The 24,342-nt window shown below is 52.0% G+C and overlaps 1 protein-coding gene across 3 annotated transcripts in view; it reads left to right on the top strand.

Annotated features, from left to right (window-relative positions):
- WDR97 (WD repeat domain 97) overlaps nucleotides 1-24,342 on the top strand; it is a 578,372-nt gene that overhangs the window by 129,802 nt on the left and 424,228 nt on the right. For 2 of the 3 annotated variants that reach the window (XM_073680111.1, XM_073680112.1), the window contains exons 6-8: nucleotides 5,085-5,233; nucleotides 6,107-6,343; nucleotides 14,770-14,860. In XM_073680111.1, coding sequence (XP_073536212.1) covers nucleotides 5,085-5,233; nucleotides 6,107-6,343; nucleotides 14,770-14,860 — 477 coding nt within the window. The remainder of the gene's footprint in view (nucleotides 1-5,084; nucleotides 5,234-6,106; nucleotides 6,344-14,769; nucleotides 14,861-24,342) is intronic. The other variant, XM_073680113.1, reaches the window with a different exon arrangement.

The following is a 24,342-nucleotide window of genomic DNA, read 5'->3' as shown; positions in this document are numbered from 1 at the left end:
GGCACCCCGAAGGGTTCTAAACACAACTGGAGGTCCTCCGCCTGGTCGGAGGGGTGTAGAGACTCGGGAGTAACCTCTGCTTCGGAGTACACTAGGTTGGACTCACTGGACGAAGCGAGCGAGGTATCAGGTACAGAGTATAGGAGAGTCTCTATCCTTTCATTACCAGGTAGCACCCCGAAGGGTTCAGGAGGTCTCAGGGAGGACAGACCCAGGCGTGACTGCTTGCCTCTAAGTCTAGCACGTCTGGACTGCCTCTTGAGGTTGGGAGAAGTATTCCGGAAAGTGTAGTCACCCTGTGAGGATTCTGGGTGGGCAGTAGTCTCATTGGGCTGGAGAACTATTGCGCTACCCACACACATTACCCATTGGGGCTGCTCCGGGATACTGGGAAGTGAAGCTTCAGCAGGAGCCTCCGGGTTAGGATCATCGAAGACCATTAGAAAGGCCACCAGGAAGGCCATTAGGTCCCGGAGGATCGGATCCTGTGTCTCATATAGGGGGTTGATCCATTCCAAGGCATCCCCCGCCAGGTAAGACATAATAAAGGCCACTTTAGCCCAATCGGAAGGAAAATAAAGAGGGTAGGCCTTAAAGTGTAGCATGCATTGCTCCACAAATGCACGACACTGTTTTGGATCTCCATAGTAACGTGGCGGATCCGCAGGAACGAGAGCTGATAGATCCATCTGGACGGTGCGTAATTCGCCTGGAACTCAGCTAAGGGAAAAAAAAAATTATTTATTTATTTTAATGCATGTATTCGCTGGAAAACTTCTCAGAGAGCGAAGGCCGTGGGGCTCAACGGGAACCATGGCCTGAGCATGCTGTTATGCACACGCCCGGGCTAGAGCGGCGTGTGCATGTGATTGATAGTGATTCCACCGGACCGTGCCGGAGAGTGAATGCCTGGAGGGGCGTAACTAAGTATCTGCCCGATCCGACCAAGATGGCACGACGGCATACGACGCCAGAGCACCAAGGAGGAACCGAGCAGAGGGACCAGGTGCTACTCCAGGACAGACCCCGGACACGGCTGTTGACCCACACAGGGGAATACAGGAACTGACTGGTAGACTGGCAGGCAGGCGGGTAAGCAGGCAGGCGGGTATGCAGGCAGGCGGTTATGCAGGCCGGGGGGTAAAGGTAAGCACAGCTAGAGTGCAGACAGGGAGGCACTAGCAAGTAGGAACACAGGCGGGATAGGACCCAGTACACACCGGGATTCAGGAACAATACAGGCAGGATAGGGCCCAGTACACACTGGGACTCAGGACAAAACAGGTAAAGGATAGGAGAGAGTTCAGACTGGAACTGAGTGTACGGAGGAGACCGACACTGCAGCGGGATACAGGAGCGGGTCTGGGAATACTGCCCCCAGAGAGGCGGGACGAACAGGCAAGGAGCGTGTTCAGACAGGACAGACAAGATACAGGAGCGGGTCTAGGTAATCGGCCCCTAGAAGGCGGGAGGAACAGGCTAGGAGCGTGTTCAGACAGGACAGACAAGAGAACACAGAAAGGACTCAGTTCAGACACGGGAACTAATACCGCAAAGCAGGAGACATACAGGACACAGTTCAGACACGGGAGCTGACATCGCAAGGCAGGAGAAATACAGGACTTAGTTCAGACACGGGAACTAATACCGTAAAGCAGGAGACATACAGGACACAGTTCAGACACGGGAGCTGACACCGCAAGGCAAGAGACATACAGGACACAGTTCAGACACGGGAGCTGACACCGCAAGGCAGGAGACATACAGGACACAGTTCAGACACGGGAGCTGACACCGCAAGGCAGGAGACATACAGGACTTAGTTCAGACAGGCCTGGAAATACAGCCTCCAGGAAGGGCGGACAGGGAAACAAAGACGGGACCTGGCACCTTCAGAGTGCAAGCACACACTGAAGGAAAACACTTATGCTCAGGCCGGGATAGAAGGGAGCTGCTGAACTATATACCAAGTGACAGACAGCGATAGGCTGAGGACGCACAAGGGGTGTGACCCACAGCAGGTACAAAAAGCAGGAAGTGATCGGGCGCCGCCCTTAAGCAGCAGAGACAGACACAAACAGACAGCATGGAGGGAAGCCAGAGAGACATGCTGGACAGGAGATCAAGTGCGCTCTCTTGCACAGTGGGAGATGGACCACCATGCAAGGACGCCGCCAGGTATGTTACACACATGTGGAATTGTATAATGTTGTGGTCACTATTTCCCATATTAATGGGTGATGGCGGGATATTATGCAATGATTGACTGAAATGATGGAACGACGAGGCTGATGGACTGATGGGGATGACTGGAAAGACCGGCTGATGTCATGATGGCATGACTGATGTGATGAGAAGACTGAAATGATTAATAATTGAGATGTTGGATGATTGACAGCATGGAATGATTGGATGATGGAAGGATTGAAAAGGCAGATGATTGAAAAGGTATGATCAGAAGACTGAGGAGATGATGGCATAACTGATCTCAGGAAATGATTAGGATCATGGGATGACTGAAAGATGGTATGATTGAGATGATGGCATGGCTGGGATCATGGCATGACTGTTCTAGGAAAACTATTTGTTTCTTGAATTTGGTGGACAAGTGTCTTTTTTTAGCCCTACTAACCAGATGACTATATTGAGATGGTGAAGCGATTGAGCTGATGGTTTGCCTGAGAAGATGGAATGATTGAGAAGATGGAATGAGAGGACGGAACGATTGGATGATGGAATGAGAGGATGGAACGATTGAGCTGATGGTTTGCCTGAGAAGATGGTATGATTGAGATGATGGAATGAGAGGACGGAACGATTGGATGATGGAATGAGAGGATGGAACGATTGAGCTGATGGTTTGCCTGAGAAGATGGAATGATTGAGATGATGGAATTAGAAGATGGAACGATTGGATGATGGAATTAGAGGATGGAACGATTGGATGATGGAATGAGAGGATGGAACGATTGGATGATGGAATGAGAGGATGGAACGATTGGATGATGGAATTAGAGGATGGAACGATTGGATGATGGAATGATAGGATGGAACGATTGGATGATGGAATGAGAGGACGGAACGATTGGATGATGGAATGAGAGGATGGAAAGATTGGATGATGGAATGAGAGGATGGAACGATTGGATGATGGAATGAGAGGACGGAACGATTGGATGATGGAATGAAAGGATGGAACGATTGGATGATGGAATGAGAGGATGGAACGATTGGATGATGGAAAGATAGGATGGAACGATTGGATGATGGAATGAGAGGACGGAACGATTGGATGATGGAATGAGAGGATGGAAAGATTGGATGATGGAATGAGAGGACGGAACGATTGGATGATGGAATGAGAGGACGGAACGATTGGATGATGGAATGAGAGGACGGAACGATTGGATGATGGAATTAGAGGACGGAATGATTGGATGATGGAATGAGAGGACGGAACGATTGGATGATGGAATGAGAGGACGGAACGATTGGATGATGGAATGAGAGGATGGAACGATTGGATGATGGAATGAGAGGACGGAATGATTGGATGATGGAATGAGAGGACGGAACGATTGGATGATGGAATGAGAGGACGGAACGATTGGATGATGGAATGAGAGGACGGAACGATTGGATGATGGAATGAGAGGACGGAACGATTGGATGATGGAATGAGAGGACGGAACGATTGGATGATGGAATGAGAGGACGGAACGATTGGATGATGGAATGAGAGGACGGAACGATTGGATGATGGAATGAGAGGACGGAACGATTGGATGATGGAATGAGAGGACGGAACGATTGGATGATGGAATTAGAGGACGGAACGATTGGATGATGGAATTAGAGGACGGAACGATTGGATGATGGAATGAGAGGATGGAACGATTGGATGATGGAATGAGAGGATGGAAAGATTGGATGATGGAATGAGAGGACGGAACGATTGGATGATGGAATGAGAGGACGGAACGATTGGATGATGGAATTAGAGGACGGAACGATTGGATGATGGAATGAGAGGACGGAACGATTGGATGATGGAATGAGAGGACGGAACGATTGGATGATGGAATGAGAGGACGGAACGATTGGATGATGGAATGAGAGGACGGAACGATTGGATGATGGAATGAGAGGACGGAACGATTGGATGATGGAATGAGAGGACGGAACGATTGGATGATGGAATGAGAGGACGGAACGATTGGATGATGGAATTAGAGGACGGAACGATTGGATGATGGAATTAGAGGACGGAACGATTGGATGATGGAATGAGAGGACGGAACGATTGAGATGATGGAATGAGAGGACGGAACGATTGGATGATGGAATGAGAGGACGGAACGATTGGATGATGGAATGAGAGGATGGAACGATTGGATGATGGAATGAGAGGACGGAACGATTGGATGATGGAATGAGAGGACGGAACGATTGGATGATGGAATGAGAGGACGGAACGATTGGATGATGGAATGAGAGGACGGAACGATTGGATGATGGAATGAGAGGACGGAACGATTGGATGATGGAATGAGAGGACGGAACGATTGGATGATGGAATGAGAGGACGGAACGATTGGATGATGGAATGAGAGGACGGAACGATTGGATGATGGAATGAGAGGATGGAACGATTGGATGATGGAATGAGAGGATGGAACGATTGGATGATGGAATGAGAGGATGGAATGATTGAGATGATGGAACGATTGGATGATGGAACGATTGGATGATGGAACGATTGGATGATGGAATGCCTGGAAAGACAGACTGTCACAATTACATGACTGGTATGATTGTAAGATGGAGCTGATGTCCTGTCTCATCTAGAGAAATGATGGGGATGATTCAATGACAGTGAGGATGGGTGGTGGCATGTCAGGACGTTGCTCTGTGGTTCCCTTCAGGTTTATCCTGATTCTGTGAATTCTTCTTTCCATTCTTTCTCCCGTTGATCTAATCACCATTTTCTGATGATCCTGTTCTACATACTGAGTGCTGTCAGTGGATGGAGCAGTAAGACCTACTGATCCCACCGTGTGCAGTCACCGTCTTCTGTCTTACAGGTTCTTCTGTATAATTGGATCAGATGATGGCCGCCTCCAAGTGTATAACTTGTACTCAGACCAGCTGCAGTGTGACACCGAGGCTCATAGTCCTGGCCGAGTCACCGGTCTGATGTCCATCCCCGAGAAGCAGTACATCATATCAGCTGGTGAGCGGCCACACCTCGCCACCCAACGCTCCATCGCTGACTCCTCCAGGTCTGGAGGACGTTACTCTTCCTCCTGACACTTGTAGATTAGTTCTTAGGTATTTGTCTCAGACTGTTCCCATGTCTGGTTTCTGAACCTGGCAGTGCTAACATGTAGAATATTGGGTACATCACCAATAATTGTAGAAGGCCGGACGGGCAGCAATGAATATGAGGCCGGACGGGCAGCAATGAATATGAGGCCGGACGGGCAGCAATGAATATGAGGCCGGACGGGCAGCAATGAATATGAGGCCGGACGGGCAGCAATGAATATGAGGCCGGACGGGCAGCAATGAATATGAGGCCGGACGGGCAGCAATGAATATGAGGCCGGACGAGCAGCAATGAATATGAGGCCGGACGGGCAGCAATGAATATGAGGCCGGACGGGCAGCAATGAATATGAGGCCGGACGGACTGACGGACCTGTACCTGGAGACCTGGGATGTCATGTTAAGTAGACCTGTGTTTCAGCCTACCTGAAGCATTATGGCAGTGGTGGAGGTACTCAGAGTCTCATCTATTATGACCTTTACAGGACATGACGTAGATTATACAGGGCAGAAAACCATCAACCAGGGGACTGGAGAGGATGAAGGTAGAGGATGGCTCCAGAGCTTGGCCAGTCTGGCTTCATGGCCTCCACTAGGGCATGTGAATGGCAGCTGTGATACCTATGAGCACGCATCGTAAACTGCTATCAGATGTAATACCGGGGGTGTACTATCTTATTTACTCCCATGATGACTGCTCTCCTTGGACATCAATGCTATGTGGTGTGCAGTCATTCCTGGGATTATTAACTACTCCTTCTTTGGTCTTCCTCCATAGGGTCCGATCTGACGGTGAAAGTCTGGCGGCTCTACCCACACAGCGAGGAGAGCCTGTGTCTGTGCCTGAGCTTCTTCTGCGCTCGGCCGGTGGGACGCATGTGCTGCCTCCAGTCTCAGCTCTTTGTTGCCTTCGATGATGACTCCAGCGCAACGTACACACTTGTCCAATACTGTCTGGAGACTGGGACACGGAGCGACCATCCGCCCAACCATGACCATCAGGACCAGATAACAGGTGACAGGACGTCTTGTCTGCACGTTGGGGCTCGCTCACATGAACATATAATATGGCCGAGTGCTATCTGCTGTTTTATTGGATAGCACTCGGCCCAATGTTACACTATGGGGCAGTGCAGATCTGCGATCCGACAGGAGAGAACAATGGCAGCGTGCTGTGGGTGCATGCCATGAGAATCTGACCATGTGCACCCATACAAGTCTATAAGTGTGTGACACATCGGACTGCACTCGGATGTCATCAGAGTCCGATGTACAGAGACAATGGAGAAATTAAAGGGATTTTCCCAAGAACAAAGTACATTTTAATCAATAGATCTTTGAATAATAATAATAATAATTTCCACAATTGGATGTGATATAATAATGTTCCTGTGCTGGGATAATCTTATAAATGTGCCCCTGCTATGTGCTGTGTAATGGCCGGGTCTGACCCTGCAGGGACCATGGTCTGATCATACCACAGCTCCTGGAGGGGAGGACGCAAAAGAGTATACAGACAGGACAGCTGGGGAGTGCAGCTGATTCCTTCTAGGAAGGAAAATATTTCTCTGCCTGTTTTTAAGCAATGTTTTACCATAAAGAAAGAATCATCTGCACTCCCCAGCCGTCCTATCTGTATACTCTTTTTCTTCGTCAACAGTTACAAAGGAACTCCAAGAAGAAACTAGTCGACTGCTAGATCTCCAGGCCTGAACAGAAGAAAATGCTTCTATCACCAGTGATTCCCTGGAGAGACTGGGTGTTATTTAAAGGTCCAGCAAGGGTGTGTTAATTAGCAGCAGAAAGGAGAGCTCACCGCTGGGTCCTAGAGAGGGAAGGATCAAGAAGGTGTCTGAAAAGCCAAGTGCAGCGACCTTCCCCAGCCAGATTCAGAATGACTGTCACACACAACACACCCGTGACACCATCATAGTGAAGATCAACCGGATATGAATGCAGATTCCTCCAGATTAGGGACAGGGTGTGTGGCATAGATCTGGCACATCTCACTAGCACCATGGTGATGATCCATCGGTCACAGCTGCAGATTCCTCTAGAACAGGGACAGGGTGTATTGGGTAGATATGGCACATCTGTCACGGGTGTGTTGCCACGAAGATCGTCACGAGTACACAGCCTGACTTCTCGCAGCTGACTTGTTGGTGCTTTGTGTTTCTCGGCAGTGAGGGAGTTAATTCTCTCTCTCTCTCTGGGCTAGATGAGGTCCAGCCTCGCCCAGCTGCAATCAATACTTCTGTAGTTAGACTCCTTCATATACCTGCTGGTCTGTTTGGGAGGTGTCGGTGAAAGCATTTCATTCAGACTGACAGAGCGGATCGTGGTGTTTGGAGTTGCTGAGATAAGTGTATTTGGAAGTGTTTTTTCCCAAAATACACTTATCTCAGCAACTCCAAACACCACGATCCGCTCTGTCAGTCTGAATGAAATGCTTTCACCGACACCTCCCAAACAGACCAGCAGGTATATGAAGGAGTCTAACTACAGAAGTATTGATTGCAGCTGGGCGAGGCTGGACCTCATCTAGCCCAGAGAGAGAGAGAGAATTAACTCCCTCACTGCCGAGAAACACAAAGCACCAACAAGTCAGCTGCGAGAAGTCAGGCTGTGTACTCGTGACGATCTTCGTGGCAACACACCCGTGACAACATCTCAGCCTTATGATGAAGATTCACTAGACATGGCTGCAGATTGCTCCAGATCAGGGTCAGTGTGTGTGGTGTAGGTATGGCACATCTCCTCATCATCATGGTGAAGATCCACCAGTTATACCTGCAGATTCCTCCAGACCAGAACAGGGTGTATGATGTAGATCAGGCACATCTCGTTTACACCATGATGAAGATCCACTGGGCATGGCTGCAGATTCCTCCAGACCAGGGACAGGGTGTGTGGTGTAGATCTGGCACATCTCGTTAGCACCATGGTGGAGATCCACCGGTCATAGCTGCAGATTCCTCCTGACTATAGACAGGGTGTATAGTGTAGACAATATCTCTTGTGAGCACCATGGTGAAGATCCACTAGACGTGGCTGCAGATTCCTCCAGACCAGGGTGTGTGGTGTAAATCTGGCACATCTTGTCAGCACAATGGTGGAGATCCACTAGACGTGGCTGCTGATTCCTCCAGACCAGGGTGTGTGGTGTAGGTCTGGCACATCTTGTGAGCACCATGGTGGAGATCCACTAGACGTGGCTGCAGATTCCTCCAGACCAGGGTGTGTGGTGTAGGTCTGGCACATCTCGTCAGCACCATGGTGGAGATCCATTGGTCATAGCTGCAGATTCCTCCTGACCACGGACAGGGTGTATAGTGTATACAGTTCATCTTGTCAGCACCATGGTGTAGATCCACCAGATGTGGCTGCAGATTCCTCCAGACCAGGGTGTGTGGTGTAGATCTGGCACATCTTGTCAGCACCATGGTGAAGATCCACCGGTCATAGCTGCAGATTCCTCCTGACCACGGACAGGGTGTATAGTGTATACAGTACATCTCGTCAGCACCATGGTGGAGATCCACCAGACGTGGCTGCAGATTCCTCCAGACCAGGGTGTGTGGTGTAGATCTGGCACATCTTGTCAGCACCATGGTGAAGATCCACCGGTCATAGCTGCAGATTCCTCCTGACCACGGACAGGGTGTATAGTGTATATAGTACATCTTGTGAGCACCATGGTGGAGATCCACTAGACGTGGCTGCAGATTCCTCCAGACCAGGGTGTGTGGTGTAAATCTGTCACATCTCGTCAGCACCATAGTGGAGATCCATTGGTCATAGCTGCAGATTCCTCCTGACCACGGACAGGGTGTATAGTGTATACAGTACATCTTGTGAGCACCATGGTGGAGATCCCCTAGACGTGGCTGCAGATTCCTCCAGACCAGGGTGTGTGGTGTAGATCTGGCACATCTCGTCAGCACCATGGTGAAGATCCACCGGTCATAGCTGCAGATTCCTCCAGACCATGGACATGGTGTATAGTGTATACAGTACATCTCGTCAGCACCATGGTGGAGATCCACTAGACGTGGCTGCAGATTCCTCCAGACCAGGGTGTGTGGTGTAGATATGGCACATCTCGTCAGCACCATGGTGGAGATCCATTGGTCATAGCTGCAGATTCCTCCTGACCACGGACAGGGTGTATAGTGTATACAGTACATCTTGTGAGCACCATGGTGGAGATCCACTAGACGTGGCTGCAGATTCCTCTAGACCATGGTGTGTGGTGTAGGTCTGGCACATCTCGTTAGCACCATGGTGGAGATCCACCGGTCATAGCTGCAGATTCCTCCTGACCATGGACAGGGTGTATAGTGTATACAGTACATCTTGTGAGCACCATGGTGGAGATCCACTAGACGTGGCTGCAGATTCCTCCAGAACAGGGTGTGTGGTGTAGGTCTGGCACATCTCGTCAGCACCATGGTGGAGATCCATTGGTCATAGCTGCAGATTCCTCCTGACCACGGACAGGGTGTATAGTGTATACAGTACATCTTGTCTGCACCATGGTGTAGATCCACCAGATGTGGCTGCAGATTCCTCCAGACCAGGGTGTGTGGTGTAGATCTGGCACATCTCGTCAGCACCATGGTGGAGATCCACCAGACGTGGCTGCAGATTCCTCCAGACCAGGGTGTGTGGTGTAGATCTGGCACATCTTGTCAGCACCATGGTGAAGATCCACCGGTCATAGCTGCAGATTCCTCCTGACCACGGACAGGGTGTATAGTGTATACAGTACATCTTGTGAGCACCATGGTGGAGATCCACTAGACGTGGCTGCAGATTCCTCCAGACCAGGGTGTGTGGTGTAGGTCTGGCACATCTTGTCAGCACCATGGTGGAGATCCATTGGTCATAGCTGCAGATTCCTCCAGACCATGGACATGGTGTATAGTGTATACAGTACATCTTATGAGCACCATGGTGGAGATCCACTAGACGTGGCTGCAGATTCCTCCAGACCAGGGTGTGTGGTGTAGATCTGGCACATCTCGTCAGCACCATGGTGAAGATCCACCGGTCATAGCTGCAGATTCCTCCAGACCATGGACATGGTGTATAGTGTATACAGTACATCTCGTCAGCACCATGGTGGAGATCCACTAGACGTGGCTGCAGATTCCTCCAGACCAGGGTGTGTGGTGTAGATCTGCCACATCTCGTCAGCACCATGGTGAAGATCCACCGGTCATAGCTGCAGATTCCTCCAGACCATGGACATGGTGTATAGTGTATACAGTACATCTCGTCAGCACCATGGTGGAGATCCACTAGACGTGGCTGCAGATTCCTCCAGACCAGGGTGTGTTGTGTAGATCTGGCACATGTCGTCAGCACCATGGTGGAGATCCACCGGTCATAGCTGCAGATTCCTCCTGACCACGGACAGGGTGTATAGTGTATACAGTACATCTTGTGAGCACCATGGTGGAGATCCACTAGACGTGGCTGCAGATTCCTCCAGACCAGGGTGTGTGGTGTAGGTCTGGCACATCTTGTCAGCACCATGGTGAAGATCCACTGGGCATGGCTGCAGATTCCTCCAGACCAGGGTGTGTGGTGTAGATCTGTCACATCTCGTCAGCACCATGGTGGAGATCCATTGGTCATAGCTGCAGATTCCTCCTGACCACGGACAGGGTGTATAGTGTATACAGTACATCTTGTGAGCACCATGGTGGAGATCCCCTAGACGTGGCTGCAGATTCCTCCAGACCAGGGTGTGTGGTGTAGATCTGGCACATCTCGTCAGCACCATGGTGAAGATCCACCGGTCATAGCTGCAGATTCCTCCAGACCATGGACATGGTGTATAGTGTATACAGTACATCTCGTCAGCACCATGGTGGAGATCCACTAGACGTGGCTGCAGATTCCTCCAGACCAGGGTGTGTTGTGTAGATCTGGCACATCTCGTCAGCACCATGGTGGAGATCCACCGGTCATAGCTGCAGATTCCTCCTGACCACGGACAGGGTGTATAGTGTATACAGTACATCTTGTGAGCACCATGGTGGAGATCCACTAGACGTGGCTGCAGATTCCTCCAGACCAGGGTGTGTGGTGTAGGTCTGGCACATCTTGTCAGCACCATGGTGAAGATCCACTGGGCATGGCTGCAGATTCCTCCAGACCAGGGTGTGTGGTGTAGATCTGTCACATCTCGTCAGCACCATGGTGGAGATCCATTGGTCATAGCTGCAGATTCCTCCTGACCACGGACAGGGTGTATAGTGTATACAGTACATCTTGTGAGCACCATGGTGGAGATCCCCTAGACGTGGCTGCAGATTCCTCCAGACCAGGGTGTGTGGTGTAGATCTGGCACATCTCGTCAGCACCATGGTGAAGATCCACCGGTCATAGCTGCAGATTCCTCCAGACCATGGACATGGTGTATAGTGTATACAGTACATCTCGTCAGCACCATTGTGGAGATCCACTAGACGTGGCTGCAGATTCCTCCAGACCAGGGTGTGTGGTGTAGATCTGGCACATCTCGTTAGCACCATGGTGGAGATCCATTGGTCATAGCTGCAGATTCCTCCTGACCACGGACAGGGTGTATAGTGTATACAGTACATCTTGTGAGCACCATGGTGGAGATCCACTAGACGTGGCTGCAGATTCCTCCAGACCAGGGTGTGTGGTGTAGATCTGGCACATCTCGTCAGCACCATGGTGGAGATCCCCTAGACGTGGCTGCAGATTCCTCCAAACCAGGGTGTGTGGTGTAGATATGGCACATCTCGTCAGCACCATGGTGGAGATCCATTGGTCATAGCTGCAGATTCCTCCTGACCACGGACAGGGTGTATAGTGTATACAGTACATCTTGTGAGCACCATGGTGGAGATCCACTAGACGTGGCTGCAGATTCCTCCAGACCAGGGTGTGTGGTGTAGATCTGGCACATCTTGTCAGCACCATGGTGAAGATCCACCGGTCATAGCTGCAGATTCCTCCAGACCATGGACATGGTGTATAGTGTATACAGTACATCTCGTCAGCACCATGGTGGAGATCCACTAGACGTGGCTGCAGATTCCTCCAGACCCGGGTGTGTGGTGTAGGTCTGGCACATCTTGTCAGCACCATGGTGAAGATCCACCGGTCATAGCTGCAGATTCCTCCTGACCACGGACAGAGTGTATAGTGTATACAGTACATCTTGTGAGCACCATGGTGGAGATCCACTAGACGTGGCTGCAGATTCCTCCAGACCAGGGTGTGTGGTGTAGATCTGGCACATCTCGTCAGCACCATGGTGGAGATCCCCTAGACGTGGCTGCAGATTCCTCCAGACCAGGGTGTGTGGTGTAGATATGGCACATCTCGTCAGCACCATGGTGGAGATCCATTGGTCATAGCTGCAGATTCCTCCTGACCACGGACAGGGTGTATAGTGTATACAGTACATCTTGTGAGCACCATGGTGGAGATCCACTAGACGTGGCTGCAGATTCCTCCAGACCAGGGTGTGTGGTGTAGGTCTGACACATCTTGTCAGCACCATGGTGAAGATCCACTGGGCATGGCTGCAGATTCCTCCAGACCAAGGTGTGTGGTGTAGATCTGTCACATCTCGTCAGCACCATGGTGGAGATCCATTGGTCATAGCTGCAGATTCCTCCTGACCACGGACAGGGTGTATAGTGTATACAGTACATCTTGTGAGCACCATGGTGGAGATCCCCTAGACGTGGCTGCAGATTCCTCCAGACCAGGGTGTGTGGTGTAGATCTGGCACATCTCGTCAGCACCATGGTGAAGATCCACCGGTCATAGCTGCAGATTCCTCCAGACCATGGACATGGTGTATAGTGTATACAGTACATCTCGTCAGCACCATGGTGGAGATCCACTAGACGTGGCTGCAGATTCCTCCAGACCAGGGTGTGTGGTGTAGATCTGGCACATCTCGTCAGCACCATGGTGGAGATCCACTAGACGTGGCTGCAGATTCCTCCAGACCAGGGTGTGTGGTGTAGATCTGGCACATCTCGTCAGCACCATGGTGGAGATCCCCTAGACGTGGCTGCAGATTCCTCCAGACCAGGGTGTGTGGTGGAGATCTGGCACATCTCGTCAGCACCATGGTGAAGATCCACCGGTCATAGCTGCAGATTCCTCCAGACCATGGACATGGTGTATAGTGTATACAGTACATCTCGTCAGCACCATGGTGGAGATCCACTAGATGTGGCTGCAGATTCCTCCAGACCAGGGTGTGTGGTGTAGATCTGGCACATCTCGTCAGCACCATGGTGGAGATCCATTGGTCATAGCTGCAGATTCCTCCTGACCACGGACAGGGTGTATAGTGTATACAGTACATCTTGTGAGCACCATGGTGGAGATCCACTAGACGTGGCTGCAGATTCCTCCAGACCAGGGTGTGTGGTGTAGATCTGTCACATCTCGTCAGCACCATGGTGGAGATCCCCTAGACGTGGCTGCAGATTCCTCCAGATCAGGGTGTGTGGTGTAGATATGGCACATCTCGTCAGCACCATGGTGGAGATCCACCGGTCATAGCTGCAGATTCCTCCTGACCACGGACAGGGTGTATAGTGTATACAGTACATCTTGTGAGCACCATGGTGGAGATCCCCTAGACGTGGCTGCAGATTCCTCCAGACCAGGGTGTGTGGTGTAGATCTGGCACATCTCGTCAGCACCATGGTGGAGATCCATTGGTCATAGCTGCAGATTCCTCCTGACCACGGACATGGTGTATAGTGTATACAGTACATCTCGTCAGCACCATGGTGGAGATCCCCTAGACGTGGCTGCAGATTCCTCCAGACCAGGGTGTGTGGTGTAGATTTGGCACATCTCGTCAGCACCATGGTGGAGATCCACCGGTCATAGCTGCAGATTCCTCCAGACCATGGACATGGTGTATAGTGTATACAGTACATCTCGTCAGCACCATGGTGGAGATCCCCTAGACGTGGCTGCAGATTCCTCCAGACCAGGGTGTGTGGTGTAGATCTGGCACATCTCGTCAGCACCATGGTGGAGATCCACCGGTCATAGCTGCAGATTCCTCCAGACCAGGGTGTGTGGTGTAGATATGGCACATCTCGTCAGCACCATGGTGGAGATCCACCGGTCATAGCTGCAGATTCCTCCAGACCAGGGTGTGTGGTGTAGGTCTGGCACATTGTATTGTTGGTGCTAGGTTTATGGGGAGAGGAATGTTGTGAAGCCCCTTCCTCAATACATGCTCCCACCTCTCCCACCACAGATGCTGGGACTACCATACGCCATAGTGTGCTCACCAGACACAGCTCTCCCACCTTCTCTTATATTATAGTGCATACCCCCCTTGGTAGTGTTAGAACTGTGATCTTGCCCGAGACCCTCAGCCTCTGGGGTTTATTGTCCCGTTTCTGTTTCCAGGTCTTTGCTCCAGCCCAGATTTGGGATTAGTGGTCTCATGTGGAAGAGACAGGATGATCCGGATCTGGACAGAAGAGAACCGGTTGCTCAGGTGTTGTTTATAATTCTATCAATTGTTTAAATATCTGCACCCTATGGGCAAAAGTATTTGCCCCCTGACCATCAACCCGTGTGAGCTTAGTGGACATTAATAAATAATTCTGACATGGTGGGGATGAGACGTGGCTGGACGAGAGCCGTGACGGGGCAGGTGATTTACAGGGCTATAGTCTGTTCAGAAATGACCGTACAAACAAGCGAGGGGGGGGGTGTTTATATGTAAAATCTTGGGTAATAGTGATCACAAAATAATAAGTTTCATGTAACCTTTAATAAGATGTGTATAATATATCTCTGTACTTGCACATGCCCAAAAGATTATGTCGGAAAAACTAAAAGGCCGTTCAAAATCCGTATTGGGGAACATGTAGGTGACATCAGACACAAAAGGGAGACACCTCTAGCGAAACATGTAAACCCTTATCATGGTGGGAATCTAGACTATTTCGTTTCGCTCTGTTGAAGTCATCAGCCCTCCAGCCCGCCAGGGCGATTGGGATAAGGTGATCCTGCAGAGGGAATGTAGATGGATTTTATGGCTGGAATCCCAAAACCCAGGAGGTATAAATGAGCAACTAAACTTCTGTAGCTTCGTCTAAGTCTACTCGTTCTACTAGCACACCCACTTATAGGAATCAATACTGGCATTATGTCATTTGGACTTATATATACATTTACTGTCTCATGGTCGGTATCCTGGTCCAGCTTGGACAATCAGACTACTGGTATTCCCTGTTAGTCTCTGTATTTACGCCCTTAGGACATACAGTTTAGTGGGCTCATAACTTTTTATTATTACACCTCTATATTTCCCCCTCTTCTAGTGACCGGTACTGATTTGTACATTATTTCACTGTTTTTTTTCATCAACAAATCCTCTACGCCTAGTGTTAGGATCTTATTTGTGTCTTATTTGATGTCTATAACTTCATGATCCTTTGCGCTTGTTATAACTTATAGAATTGGTGTTTCCTGTTCCTTCTAAGCGCTGGTGACACGCATCTGCATTACACCATGATCACACGGCGGCAGTGACGTCATATGCCTGCCACGGACGGAAGTACTGGTGACACGCATATGCGTTCCATTGAGCTCGCGCGGCGGCAGTGACGTCATGTGTCTGCCGCGGGCGGAAGTACTGGTGACACGCATATGCGTTCCATTGAGCTCGCGCGGCGGCAGTGACGTCATGTGTCTGCCGCGGGCGGAAGTACTATTGACTAGAGATGAGCGGTGTTCGACTAGAACTGTTCGCCAATCTCAAATTCGAGCTGTTTTGGGCGGTGTTCGAGTTGTTCGACGAACCCGAACGATTTGCAAAAAATTCGGCTGTTCGAGGTTATGTTCGATAACTGTTCGTGCACCAAAAGCGTGTCCTGCATGTCTGGCGCTATTTAGAGCACCAATCATGCAGGGATTGTCTGCCACTCACTGTAATGCCACAGCCATGGTGGTTGTGGCATTAGAATAATTGCCCAAATCGATGGGAACTGTGATCACAGTGAAACATGAAAAGCCGGCAATTCAGCAGCGGTATATACCGGTACCCGACAATTTAGAACTGAAAGAATAGAGCTTCACACATAGATTAGATAGATAGAAACATGTCAGTCACATATATAAGAAGTACAGTGACAGTGTTGCTTACTGTACTTGTCATTTAGTGTAAAGGATTTATTTAAAAAAATAATAGTGTTTTCATGCACCGTCTCTTTAAAAAAGCCGGCCGGCAATTCAGCAGCGGTACCCGACAATTTATAACAGGAAGATAGAGCATCACACATAGATTAGATACATAGAAACATGTCAGTCACATATATAAGAAGTACAGTGACAGTGTTGATTACTGTACTTGTCATTTAGTGTTAAAATAAAGGATTTATTTAAGAAAAAATTGGCGTATTGGCGTAGGGTTCCCCGTAATTTTAGGCTCTAGCGGAGGTTAAGCAGACGGCTGGGGCAGATGTTTGAAGCTTGGGAAGGGGATAATACACACGGAGCTTCCCTGGCTACTAATATCAGCCCCCAGCTGAATACATAGCCTTTACTAGCTATTAAAATGGGGGACCCCCCCCAAAAAAATGACGTGGGGTCCCCCCTAATTTAATAGCTAGCAAAGGCTAGGCAGACAGCTGGGGGCTGATATTAATAGCCAAGGAAGGGTGCCATGAATATTGGCCCCCTCCCAGGCTAGAAACACCAGCCGTCAGCCGCCCCAGAAATGGAGCATCCATAGGATGCGCCAATTCTGGCACTTAGCCTCGCTCTTCCCACTGCCCTGTAGCGGTGGCAGTGGGGTAATAGGGCTGGGGTTGATGTCAGCTTATAATGCAAGCTGACATCAAGCCCAGGTTAGTAATGGAGAGGCGTCTATAAGACACCCCCATTACTAACCCCATAGTCAAAGTTAAAAAAAAAACACAAACACCCAGAATAAAGTCCTTTAATTGAAATAAACACACAATTCTTTATTGTTCTAAATTAAACCATACTTACCATCACGCCCATTCAAGCTGAAGCCAACGATCTCCTGCAATAAAAGTAAAATAATAAAGCAACCTCATCCTTACATTTCCATGGTTCTCACGACAGCTTCAGCTCTGCTGCATCGAGATGACAGGCTGGACCGCAGCAGAACGCTGCCATCCAGCCTGTCATCCCGCAGACACTGAGAAGCGCAGGCTTGCTTGCGCTCCTCAGGGTCTCGCTATGACGGCATAAAGATGAGCCGAGGTCATGTCCAATGAACTCAGCTGACCTCATGCACGTCACTGACAGCGTGGGAGAATTCTCACGCTGAAGCGCTGAGTGCAGGAGAATTTTCCCACGCTGTCAGTGACGTGCATGAGGTGAGCCGAGTTCATTGGACATGACCTCGGCTCATCTGGATGCCGTCACAGCGAGACACTGAGGAGCGAAGCAAGCCTGCTCTTCTCAGTGTCTGCGGGTTGACAGGCTGGATGGCAGCGTTCTGCTGCGGTCCAGCCTGTCATCTCGATGTAGCAGAGCTGGAGCTGTCCTGGGAACCATCGAAAGGTAAGGATGAGGTTGCTTTATTATTTTTCTTTTATTGCAGGAGATCGTTGGCTTCAGCTGGAATGGGCGTGATGGTAAGTATGGTTTAATTTAGAACAATAAAGAATTGTGTCTTTATTTCAATTAAAGGACTTTATTCTGGGTGTTGTGTTTTCTTTTAACTTTCACTATGGGGTTAGTAATGGGGGTGTCTTATAGACGCCTCTCCATTACTAACCTGGGCTTGATGTCAGCTGGCATTATAAGCTGACATCAACCCCAACCCTATTACCCCACTGCCACCGCACCAGGGCAGCGTGGAAGAGCGAGGCTAAGTGCCAGAATTGGCGCATCCTATGAATGCGCCATTTCTGGGGCGGCTGACGGCTGGTGTTTCTAGCCTGGGAGGGGGCCAATATTCATGGCACCCTTCCTTGGCTATTAATATCAGCCCCCAGCTGTCTGCCTAGCCTTTGCTAGCTATTAAATTAGGGGGGACCCCACGTCATTTTTTGGGGGGGTCCCCCATTTTAATAGCTAGTAAAGGCTAGGTATTCAGCTGGGGGCTGATATTAGTAGCCTGGGAAGCTCCGTGGGTATTACCCCCTTCCCAGGCTTCAAACATCTGCCCCAGCCGTCTGCTTAACCTCCGCTAGAGACTAAAATTACGGGGAACCCCACGCTAATTTTTTTTTTAATAAATCCTTTATTTTAACACTAAATGACAAGTACAGTAATCAACACTGTCACTGTACTTATTATATATCTGACTGACATGTTTCTATCTATCTAATCTATGTGTGATCCTCTATTCTTTCTGTTATAAATTGTCGGGTACAGATGCTAAATTGCCGGCCGGCTTTTTTAAAGAGACAGTGCATGAAAACACTATTATTTTTTTAAATAAATCCTTTACACTAAATGACAAGTACAGTAAGCAACACTGTCACTGTACTTATTATATATGTGACTGACATGTTTCTATCTATCTAATCTATGTGTGATGCTCTATTCCTTCTTGTCTAAATTGTCGGGTACCGGTGTATGCCGCTGCTGAATTGCCGGCCGGCTTTTTTAAAGAGAGTGTCTTCTGAGCAGTTTGTCAGCTTTTGGACACCTTTGAAGGTGTTTTCTATGTGTTTTTGTTTGCCTGCCATTGGTTTTAACGGTGTTCGACGGTGTTCTAAGGTGTTCGACGAACAGTTCGACGAACAGTTCCTCGAACATCCCGGTGTTCGACGAACCGAACCGAACCCGAACACTATGGGGGTGGCTCAACACTACTGGTGACACGCATATGCGTTCCATTGAGCTCGCGCGGCGGCAGTGACGTCATGTGTCTGCCGCGGGCGGACGTACTGGTGACACGCATATGCGTTCCATTGAGCTCTCGCTGCGGCAGTGACGTCATGTGTCTGCCGCGGGCGGAAGTACTGGTGACATGCATATGCGTTCCATTGAGCTCGCGCTGCGGCAGTGACGTCATGTGTCTGCCGCGGGCGGAAGTACTGGTGACACGCATATGCGTTCCATTGAGCTCTCGCGGCGGCAGTGACGTCATGTGTCTGCCGCGGGCGGAAGTACTGGTGAGACGCATATGCGTTCCATTGAGCTCGCGCCGCGGCAGTGACGTCATGTGTCTGCCGCGGGCGGAAGTACTGGTGACACGCATATGCGTTCCATTGAGCTCGCGCGGCGGCAGTGACGTCATGTGTCTGCTGCGGGCGGAAGTACTGGTGACACGCATATGCGTTCCATTGAGCTCGCGCGGCGGCAGTGACGTCATGTGTCTGCCGCGGGCGGAAGTACTGGTGACACGCATATGCGTTCCATTGAGCTCGCGCGGCGACAGTGACGTCATGTGTCTGCCGCGGGCGGAAGTACTGATGACACGAATATGCCTTCCATTGAGCTCGCGCGGCGGCAGTGACGTCATGTGTCTGCCGCGGGCGGAAGTACTGGTGACACGCATATGCGTTCCATTGAGCTCGCGCGGCGGCAGTGACGTCATGTGTCTGCCGCGGGCGGAAGTACTGGTGACACGCATATGCGTTCCATTGAGCTCGCGCGGCGGCAGTGACGTCATGTGTCTGCCGCGGGCGGAAGTACTGGTGACACGCATATGCGTTCCATTGAGCTCGTGCGGCGGCAGTGACGTCATATGTCTGCCGCTGGCGGAAGTACTGGTGACACGCATATGCGTTCCATTGAGCTCGCGCGGCGGCAGTGACGTCATGTGTCTGCCGCTGGTGGAAGTACTGGTGACACGCATATGCGTTCCATTGAGCTCGCGCGGCGGCAGTGACGTCATGTGTCTGCCGCTGGCGGAAGTACTGGTGACACGCATGTGCGTTCCATTGAGCTCGTGCGGCAGCAGTGACGTCATGTGTCTGCCGCGGGCGGAAGTACTGGTCACACGCATATGCGTTCCATTGAGCTCGTGCGGCGGCAGTGACGTCATATGTCTGCCGCTGGCGGAAGTACTGGTGACACGCATATGCGTTCCATTGAGCTCGCGCGGCGACAGTGACGTCATGTGTCTGCCGCAGGCGGAAGTACTGGTGACACGCATATGCGTTCCATTGAGCTCGCGCGGCGGCAGTGACGTCATGTGTCTGCCGCGGGCGGAAGTACTGGTGACACGCATATGCGTTCCATTGAGCTCGCGCGGCGGCAGTGACGTCATGTGTCTGCCGCGGGCGGAAGTACTGGTGACACGCATATGCGTTCCATTGAGCTCGCGCGGCGGCAGTGACGTCATGTGTCTGCCGCGGGCGGAAGTACTGGTGACACGCATATGCGTTCCATTGAGCTCGTGCGGCGGCAGTGACGTTATGTGTCTGCCGCGGGCGGAAGTACTGGTGATACGCATATGCGTTCCATTGAGCTCTCGCGGCGGCAGTGACGTCATGTGTCTGCCGCAGGCGGAATTACTGGTGACACGCATATGCGTTCCATTGAGCTCGCGCCGCGGCAGTGACGTCATGTGTCTGCCGCGGGCGGAAGTACTGGTGACACGCATATGCGTTCCATTGAGCTCGCGCGGCGGCAGTGACGTCATGTGTCTGCCGCGGGCGGAAGTACTGGTGACACGCATATGCCTTCCATTGAGCTCGCACGGCGGCAGTGACGTCATGTGTCTGCCGCGGGCTGAAGTACTGGTGACACGCATATGTTTTCCACTGAGCTCGCGCGGCGGCAGTGACATCATGTGTCTGCCGCGGGCTGAAGTACTGGTGACACGCATATGCGTTCCATTGAGCTCGCGCCGTGGCAGTGACGTCATGTGTCTGCCGCAGGCAGAAGTACTGGTGACACGCATATGCGTTCCATTGAGCTCGCGCGGCGGCAGTGACGTCATGTGTCTGCCGCGGGCGGAAGTACTGGTGACACGCATATGCGTTCCATTGAGCTCGCGCGGCGGCAGTGATGTCATGTGTCTGCCGCGGGCGGAAGTACTGGTGACACGCATATGCGTTCCATTGAGCTCGCGCGGCGGCAGTGACGTCATGTGTCTGCCGCGGGCGGAAGTACTGGTGACACGCATATGCTTTCCATTGAGCTCGCGCGGCGGCAGTGACGTCATGTGTCTGCCGCGGGCGGAAGTACTAGTGACACGCATATGCGTTCCATTGAGCTCGCGCGGCGGCAGTGACGTCATGTGTCTGCCGCGGGCAGAAGTACTGGTGACACGCATATGCGTTCCATTGAGCTCGCGCGGCGGCTGTGACGTCATGTGTCTGCCGCGGGCGGAAGTACTGGTGAGACGCATATGCGTTCCATTGAGCTCGCGCGGCGGCACTGACGTCATGTGTCTGCCGCGGGCGGAAGTACTGGTGACACGCATATGCGTTCCATTGAGCTCGCGCGGCAGCAGTGACGTCATGTGTCTGCCGCGGGCAGAAGTACTGGTGACACGCATATGCGTTCCATTGAGCTCGCGCGGCGGCACTGACGTCATGTGTCTGCCGCGGGCGGAAGTACTGGTGACACGCATATGCGTTCCATTGAGCTCGCGCGGCGGCAGTGACGTCATGTGTCTGCCGCGGGCGGAAGTACTGGTGACACGCATGTGCGTTCCATTGAGCTCGCGCGGTGACAGTAACGTCATGTGTCTGCCGCGGGCTGAAGTACTGGTGACACGCATATGTTTTCCACTGAGCTCGCGCGGCGGCAGTGACGTCATGTGTCTGCCGCGGGCTGAAGTACTGGTGACACGCATATGCGTTCCATTGAGCTCGCGCCGTGGCAGTGACGTCATGTGTCTGCCGCGGGCAGAAGTACTGGTGACACGCATATTCGTTCCATTGAGCTCGCGCGACGGCTGTGACGTCATGTGTCTGCCGCGGGCGGAAGTACTGGTGAGACGTATCTGCGTTCCATTGAGCTCGCGCGGCGGCACTGACGTCATGTGTCTGCCGCGGGCGGAAGTACTGGTGACACGCATAAGCGTTCCATTGAGCTCGCGCGGCGGCAGTGACGTCATGTGTCTGCCGCGGGCGGAAGTACTGGTGACACGCATGTGCGTTCCATTGAGCTCGCGCTGCGACAGTGACGTCATGTGTCTGCCGCGGGCTGAAGTACTGGTGACACACATATGTTTTCCACTGAGCTCGCGCGGCGGCAGTGACGTCATGTGTCTGCCGCGGGCGGAAGTACTGGTGACACGCATATGCGTTCCATTGAGCTCGCGCGGCGGCAGTGACGTCATGTGTCTGCCGCGGGCTGAAGTACTGGTGACACGCATATGCGTTCCATTGAGCTCGCGCCGCGGCAGTGACGTCATGTGTCTGCCGCGGGCGGAAGTACTGGTGACACGCATATGCGTTCCATTGAGCTCGCGCGGCGGCAGTGACGTCATGTGTCTGCCGCGGGCGGAAGTACTGGTGACACGCATATGCGTTCCATTGAGCTCGCGCGGCGGCAGTGACGTCGTGTCTGCCGCGGGCGGAAGTACTGGTGATACGCATATACGTTCCATTGAGCTCGCGCGGCAGCAGTGACGTCATGTGTCTGCCGCGGGCGGAAGTACTGATGACACGCATATGCCTTCCATTGAGCTTGCGCGGCGGCAGTGACGTCATGTGTCTGCCGCGGGCGGAAGTACTGGTGACACGCATATGTTTTCCACTGAGCTCGCGCGGCAGCAGTGACGTCATGTGTCTGCCGCGGGCTGAAGTACTGGTGACACGCATATGCGTTCCATTGAGCTCGCGCCGTGGCAGTGACGTCATGTGTCTGCCGCGGGCAGAAGTACTGGTGACACGCATATGCGTTCCATTGAGCTCGCGCGACGGCTGTGACGTCATGTGTCTGCCGCGGGCGGAAGTACTGGTGAGACGTATATGCGTTCCATTGAGCTCGCGCGGCGGCACTGACGTCATGTGTCTGCCGCGGGCGGAAGTACTGGTGACACGCATATGCGTTCCATTGAGCTCGCGCGGCGGCAGTGACGTCATGTGTCTGCCGCGGGCGGAAGTACTGGTGACACGCATGTGCGTTCCATTGAGCTCGCGCGGCGACAGTGACGTCATGTGTCTGCCGCGGGCTGAAGTACTGGTGACACGCATATGTTTTCCACTGAGCTCGCGCGGCGGCAGTGACGTCATGTGTCTGCCGCGGGCGGAAGTACTGGTGACACGCATATGCGTTCCATTGAGCTCGCGCGGCGGCAGTGACGTCATGTGTCTGCCGCGGGCTGAAGTACTGGTGACACGCATATGCGTTCCATTGAGCTCGCGCCGCGGCAGTGACGTCATGTGTCTGCCGCGGGCGGAAGTACTGGTGACACGCATATGCGTTCCATTGAGCTCGCGCGGCGGCAGTGACGTCATGTGTCTGCCGCGGGCGGAAGTACTGGTGACACGCATATGCGTACCATTGAGCTCGCGCGGCGGCAGTGACGTCATGTGTCTGCCGCAGGCGGAAGTACTGGTGATACGCATATGCGTTCCATTGAGCTCGCGCGGCGGCAGTGACGTCATGTGTCTGCCGCGGGCGGAAGTACTGGTGACACGCATATGCGTTCCATTGAGCTCGCGCGGCGGCAGTGACGTCATGTGTCTGCCGCGGGCGGAAGTACTGGTGACACGCATATGCGTTCCATTGAGCTCGCGCGGCGGCAGTGACGTCATGTGTCTGCCGCGGGCGGAAGTACTGATGACACGCATATGCCTTCCATTGAGCTTGCTCGGCGGCAGTGACGTCATGTGTCTGCCGCGGGCGGAAGTACTGGTGACACGCATATGCGTTCCATTGAGCTCGCGCGGCGGCAGTGACGTCATGTGTCTGCCGCGGGCGGAAGTACTGGTGACACGCATATGCGTTCCATTGAGCTCGCGCGGCGGCAGTGACGTCATGTGTCTGCCGCGGGCGGAAGTACTGGTGACACGCATATGCGTTCCATTGAGCTCGTGCGGCGGCAGTGACGTCATATGTCTGCCGCTGGCGGAAGTACTG

The sequence above is a fragment of the Phyllobates terribilis genome, unplaced genomic scaffold (genome assembly GCF_046119375.1).
Source record: "Phyllobates terribilis strain yellow unplaced genomic scaffold, ASM4611937v1 Scaffold_4__5_contigs__length_816908805, whole genome shotgun sequence".
NCBI classification, from domain to species: domain Eukaryota; kingdom Metazoa; phylum Chordata; class Amphibia; order Anura; family Dendrobatidae; genus Phyllobates; species Phyllobates terribilis.
The sequence above is the reverse complement of the archived record's forward strand: the minus strand, read 5'-3'. Positions and strand labels throughout refer to the sequence as shown.